This window comes from Alternaria arborescens (genome assembly GCF_004154835.1).
Source record: "Alternaria arborescens strain FERA 675 chromosome Unknown contig_24, whole genome shotgun sequence".
Lineage (NCBI taxonomy): Eukaryota > Fungi > Ascomycota > Dothideomycetes > Pleosporales > Pleosporaceae > Alternaria > Alternaria arborescens.
The window spans coordinates 1-6060 of NW_021167879.1; the positions used below are offsets into that span (position 1 = coordinate 1).

At 47.9% G+C, this 6060-nt stretch overlaps 3 protein-coding genes across 3 annotated transcripts; 2 read left to right on the forward strand and 1 right to left on the reverse strand.

Annotated features, from left to right (window-relative positions):
* Positions 1-448: 448 nt before the first annotated feature.
* On the reverse strand, positions 449-745 carry AA0111_g8923 (hypothetical protein; the record flags this gene model as incomplete). Its single annotated transcript, XM_028655424.1, has 1 exon — positions 449-745. One exon carries the CDS (start codon positions 743-745, stop codon positions 449-451), a length of 297 nt encoding a protein of 98 aa, XP_028503362.1.
* A 902-nt stretch (positions 746-1647) lies between these two features.
* AA0111_g8924 (hypothetical protein) lies at positions 1648-3108 on the forward strand (the record flags this gene model as incomplete). The annotated part of the gene is made up of 1 exon (XM_028655425.1): positions 1648-3108. One exon carries the CDS (start codon positions 1648-1650, stop codon positions 3106-3108), a length of 1461 nt encoding a protein of 486 aa, XP_028503361.1.
* A 2230-nt stretch (positions 3109-5338) lies between these two features.
* Positions 5339-5805, forward strand: AA0111_g8925 (hypothetical protein; the record flags this gene model as incomplete). Its single annotated transcript, XM_028655426.1, has 3 exons — positions 5339-5564; positions 5620-5685; positions 5735-5805. The coding sequence occupies 3 exons, from the start codon at positions 5339-5341 to the stop codon at positions 5803-5805; spliced, it is 363 nt and encodes a 120-aa protein (XP_028503360.1).
* Between the last annotated feature and the right edge of the window lie 255 nt (positions 5806-6060).

Consider the following 6060-nt stretch of genomic DNA (forward strand, 5'->3'; position numbering starts at 1 on the left):
TATTAAAGTAGAGTATAATATCTCTTTATATATAATATTACTTTATATTAACTTTTTTTTCTATTATTATTCTAATCCTAATTATTTATTTATCTTCTTAGTAAATTAAATAAGCCGCTTGATTTAGTATATGTAAAATTAATACTAATTATACTAGATACAACTCTGTAATTAACAATAGTAAAACGCTAGAATATCACTCTAGAAGTATATATTATCTAGGACGTTAGACCCAACACGGGTAAGCGCGATCTGATTTTCGATTTCACTTCCCCTTCTTCCGATACGGCGTCGCTAGTCCTCCACTCAGCCTCCCACCTTGCACATTCCACTCGGCTGCACTCGCCGCTCTAGCCCTGTCCTCGGAAACATCATAGTCTCCAAAATTTCTTTCTTTGAAATCGTTCTAGCGCTCGCGAAGCGTTTTCTTCTTACGGTGTGCTCGTCGCTAAGCATCTAAATCGGTATATTCAGAACCAAGGACTGCCGCGATGGTACTTGCGGGTGAGCCGGTGCTATGTTGACTCGTGGGCTTAGGTCGTGACGCAGGCCTCTTTTGCAGTTCGTTAGGCGAAGTGGATTGGTTATTAGGGTAGCTCGGTCGCTGGGCTGATGGCTCAGCGTCGTAGTAGATTGGTGGTGTATCGTCATAAACGACGTTGTTTCTGTCAGTGTTGGTGTTGGTGTTGGTATCAGTCGAATATGATTTTTCGATGCCATGATTATAATCCGAGTTCGCGCCCATGTTTTGCCTAGGGAGAGTGTCGCAAGTGGTTGTAGGGTTCGCAAAGCTGTCGATGTACTGGCAGTGGCTTTGTGCATGATAACGTGTGAACTAAGTGGGGTCAATAGCGCCAATGCTTGGTTGACGTAGGGTGGGGTGACATGCATATAGAGTACACTAGCTAACTTCTTTCTACCTCGCTTTACTGACCCTATCGTTCTTTCCCAACGTGGTAATGTGATCTTTTCAACATTGACCTTCGCTATTTTTCAACAATGGGTAAATGTTGTATTTGTAACGATTTCCAACCAGGCCAGGGGACAGAGTACCCTGTTGCAGCCTGGCTGGCCAACCTTCTCGCTTCTTCATGCCCGTACTGCAAACTAATAGTCGAGGCGATTCAGGCCCTGCAACCAGAATTCTTTGCGGACAACTATGAGTGGTCTTGGATGCGTTTCAGTCAGAAAGCCAACGTCATACTTCAACTCCACGTATCCAAAGACCACGGTCCAGGCTACATATTCATTCACTCCGCAGGAAATGGGAATTCCACGCTAGAGATGGGTCTGGACATGTTTCGCTCTTCAGACCATGAGCTGCGGGCTGAAGGGCTGGATAGTGCGCGCTTCCCTGTGCGGAGAGAAATTGCCCTTGTTCCTGGCGATGGGCTAATGTGGGACTTTGTGCGGTCGTCACTACAAAAATGTCTGATAGAACACCCCAAGTGCGCTGAAACACAGAATTTCTCCTGGTTTCCCGAAAGACTGTTGTGTTTGGAGCCGAACAGCGGCGGTCAAGGCAGCTTACGACTCGTTGAGACGAGGGATCAGATACCCCAAGGTTCATGGATTGCTTTGTCGCACTGTTGGGGTTCGGAGCGTTTTATGTGTACGACGACCAAAAATATACACGACCACAAAAAGATGATTGATCCGTCGACCTTGCCGCCCACATTTCAGGACACAATCATAGTAGCGCGAGAGCTGGGCGTATCCTATCTGTGGATTGACAGTCTTTGTATCATCCAGGATGATAAAGATGACTGGGCACGGCATGCTGAGCACATGGACCAGATATACGAGAATGCGCTGCTCGTTGTCGCAGCCGTGTCCTCTAATAATGGCTCCGTCCCCTTCTTGGGTACGGAGGCTCCCTCCACAAGATCATACTACCACAGCGTGGGTATTGGACCTAGAGTGTCAGACGCGTCGGACGGTAGAGAGCCTATAAGCTGTCTCAGAGCTAGACGACGTGAAGTGCTTCTCTCCCCCACGTGGATCGATGGACCACTCGAATCGCGAGCGTGGGCATGGCAAGAGCGTCATTGTGCTGTGCGTATCCTCAGCTTCACGGACCTAGAAGTCAAGTGGCGTTGTAAGGTCACAGTAGCCTGCGAATGCCAGTATGAAGACGCCGCATATAAGCAGCGGGACGAACAGAAGGCGACCCTAAAGAATTGGCACACTTGGATCGGGGAATATTCGACACGAGATCTCACATATGGTACCGACCGGTTACCCGCCATTGCGAGTGTCGCTTCACGCTTGCACACTGCATTGGAGTCCAACTACTTGGCTGGACTTTGGGAGGTGGAACTACCATTCAATCTCGGCTGGTATCGCGAGGAATTCACCGATGGCCCGAGCATGAGGGCTCAGATTAGGCCCGCAATGGATAATGGAGTCCCGTCGTGGTCATGGGCATCGAATGCTATGCGATCCATCAGGGTCTGGTCCTATTCTTGGTTGCCAGAGTCTATGGAACCCGGGCCCGAGCCAGTATTGGAATCCAAAGTCGATATCCTTGATATAGACTGCATTCCAAGCGTCGCTAATAAGTTCGGAGCAGTGCAGGCTGGAAGCTCCATCCAGCTACGTGCACATGTGGTCGAAGCAGTCATGTACTACGACGACCACGGTCGTGCCAGCGTATGTAAGGAGGGCTTCAATGCACAGGTTGTTTTTCCGGATTGCAGAATATCTTCCAACACGGACTCGAGAAAAGCCGGAACACATGTGAATCTCCGACGTGATCCTTCTTCGTTCCTGGGTAATTTGGACCATATTCAAGTGGACAGCGCAACCTACAACAAGAACCATGATCCGGGCACGAGACGATGTGGAACAGTCTACCGTCTATTGCTATTTACTGGGACACGTATGAATGAAACTGGTGCTTGCATTCTGGTTTTGGGGCAAATCGTTGATGGGGGCGAACTCCGCTATCAACGATTGGGTCTCGGCGCCACGTCCATGGACTGTTGTTCAGGACCGCGGTATCGCAAGACATGGAAGTCTTGGCAGGCCTGGGATGCCCTCGAACAATGGTCAGAATGGGAGAAGTGGTTTGCCGATACGGAGCCGGAGGTGATCAAAATCGTGTAAGGTGCGTTGAGAGAACTTTCATTCTAAGAGTAAACAAACTATTGTCTTAGAAGAAAAGAAGCTGCCTTGCACAAGCTTCTCAATGGACATAACGTCTGTAAGGAAACGGTTTACGCAGGGCACCCGCCCCCATTGTAAGTTCTGCAGACAGCTCTGTAAACGCGATTGTCAACGGGATTACCGCCCCATTCGCGGCATTGTTCATCCGTCCAAGCAGCTCCGCTCGTAACACACTACACCATAGCTCTTAGTATAAACTTTCTACTTCTTATTGCAGACGTCGGCGGCATAAAAGAGAGCTCTGGAGAGAGGACTAAAGCAAGAAGGATGGAAAAACGAACCGAGATGGAGTTTCCTATTTCGCTGAAACACTCCCTTCCGCCCACCGCAGCACATGGAATACCGGAAAAGATGACCGATGGGCTTGATCCAGAAGCCGTGATGCGACACTCACATATCCTCTGCTCTCCTGGTAGCTCGATCTGGCCGGCGACAGAAGACGCGCTGGTCAATTCGTTAGCCATCTGCTGATAGCGTCAGTCATTATCGGGCGTGGAAGCCACGTACCTAGCAATGATACCTGCGACGAAGATTGAGAATCTCATGGTAGTTGTCCTATAAGTAGGGGGTAGTGTGATAAGTATGTGAAAGATGTAGACTTGGAGAGGAGTCCTGATGGGTAGCTAATGCATGTTCAAATGGGGCTCTATATGTACATTTATATGTCTACTTTCGTACATCTTCACTCCTGCCGCTGACGGTCTATAATCCTCCTAAAGACTGGCTAGTGCAATGTTCAAGCTGCCGTCGCCATGCCGGAATACCGGCATCGATAGTACATTGATAGGCCCGTTTCTATAGGCATGCATCCGTGCTTATGTCTCTTGTATATTCTGATAGTGCTTTTCGTGAGTCGTCTACGGAGCGATTTCGCATTGCAGCTTGCCAATCACCTCGCAGGAGAATTTGGTATCTAGGGCCACATCAATTCTTCCTGAACCTCAAACAAGAGACACATGAGCGCTGCTATCCGATCTTTTCCCTGGAGTTGGTATCGCTCTTTGTGCTCTTCCCGTTTCCATGGCCCTATATCTTATCTCGTCAACATTGCGGCGACATCAATCAACTCCATGCGGCGGAACGTCCATCGGATTCCTCGGAACAAATGTAAGCGGTATCACAGCGGTGGTCGTTAGTCTACGCGCGTAGTCGATGTTTTTGTTGGAATATAAGGCGGTGGTAAGGTGGGGCAGCTGCCCGGGTACCTTCGTCATCCCTACCCGGGTAAGTAATCACTACGCCAAGTGAACAAGGAGAGGTTGACTCCGCACATCGTGTCCTAAAACGTGTCGCGCAATCGCCTACTACCGATACTCTCTACTGCTTTGGGCAGCATTCTTAAATTACGTACAATCACTACTTCTAAACACACAGGCGCAATGACGATATTCACCAGAAGTGGTTAGCCCCATCTACTTGTCAAGAACTCAACAACAGCGCCAAGTTTCGTTCTCACTGATATGGAACAACAAATCGCCAAGTTCAGTTAACGAAACCTGATTATGCATTCTCTTGAATTGAACTGACTCGTTAAGTGGCATATGCACTGGGGCATTTTTCCATCTTATTCCAAGTACTATTCTCATTGTGCTTGGAGCGTAGAAGACAACCGAGTCATATGTGGACCTTGTTCGGCAGAGCAATTAGGTCCAATGCCTCTCTTAACGCCACAGGCTTCTCAGTCTCAATGGGTGTCAATAAAATGATACATTGTACGATTCGGTAGCGATTCTCGATGCCGCACTATCCATTGCCATTGTCTATCCCTCAAAGTCACTTCTACTTCTAGCTCTAGTTCTGGATATCGTTATTGAATCTTTCGTATGCTTCGTTCAGTAGGCCCGATATAGTGTTTCTTTAGAGGAACACAGTGTTTTCAGTAGCGGTGTATAAGTGCTCGGGCCGGTGTCTGGACTTCTATTTCCGTCAGCCCAAGCTGATGTTGTTCTAATTGCTGGGGCGGTGTCTAGAATTTGGCCGATGTATACTCACTTCAAAGCCTTGGAAAGAGAGTATTTGCATCATGCGCTAGTGTGATCGATACTTATATAACTGGTGTCTTCCCCACCTACCATTGTTTACTGCACATATTTAACATTCTCTTTCAAATCATCCAGCTGTATCCGACTTCTCAGGCAATACATTCCGTCCATTTGAGTCATTCCACATTATGCGTCTTAGCCTCAGTACTATTGGCCTTCTGGCCTTGTCTTCCATGTCATTCGCCGCGCCTTCGGCTCTAAATTCCGACATCAACATCAGTCTCGACTCTAAACGCTTGGTGGCAAGGCAGAGACAGTACAGCTGTGTGGACGTAGATATAGGGTTGCAAGCACAATGTCTGGAAGACTTGATTGAGCTAAGAAGGAAGGAGGCCGCCGGATGTAATATCGCAGGTAAGTATTTCAAGATGCTGGTTCGCATACTGACATGATACTAATGGACATCTAGGATGTATTGGCGCTTTTGCCGCTGTTGTTGTACCGTGTGCTGTTGCTTTTGGTACGGAATTCGCGGGTAAGTTCGATATTTTACAAAATGAACCTTGTGCTGATTCTCATGGCAGATGTCGCGGCCGACATCTCATGCATTATTGCGATACCTTCATTTGAAGGGGCATGCGTCTTCTGCGGATGAACAGACTTTACTTCTTACTTTCACTGGGCTGCCTTCAAAATCGACATGTGTACAATGCTTGTAGAAACAGCGGAAGCCGCTGGGATATCAATGCCAGTGTGTTTCTCGGCTTGGTCGATGGAAGTAGTGATGTCAACGCGGTATTGCCTAGATAGGAAGATAAAACCTAATTCTTCTTGTACTTAATGGACTAGTCATGCTCTAGTTACTTTGCAACACTCTCATCGGGGCGATAATTCGTTGGCGAACTGATTG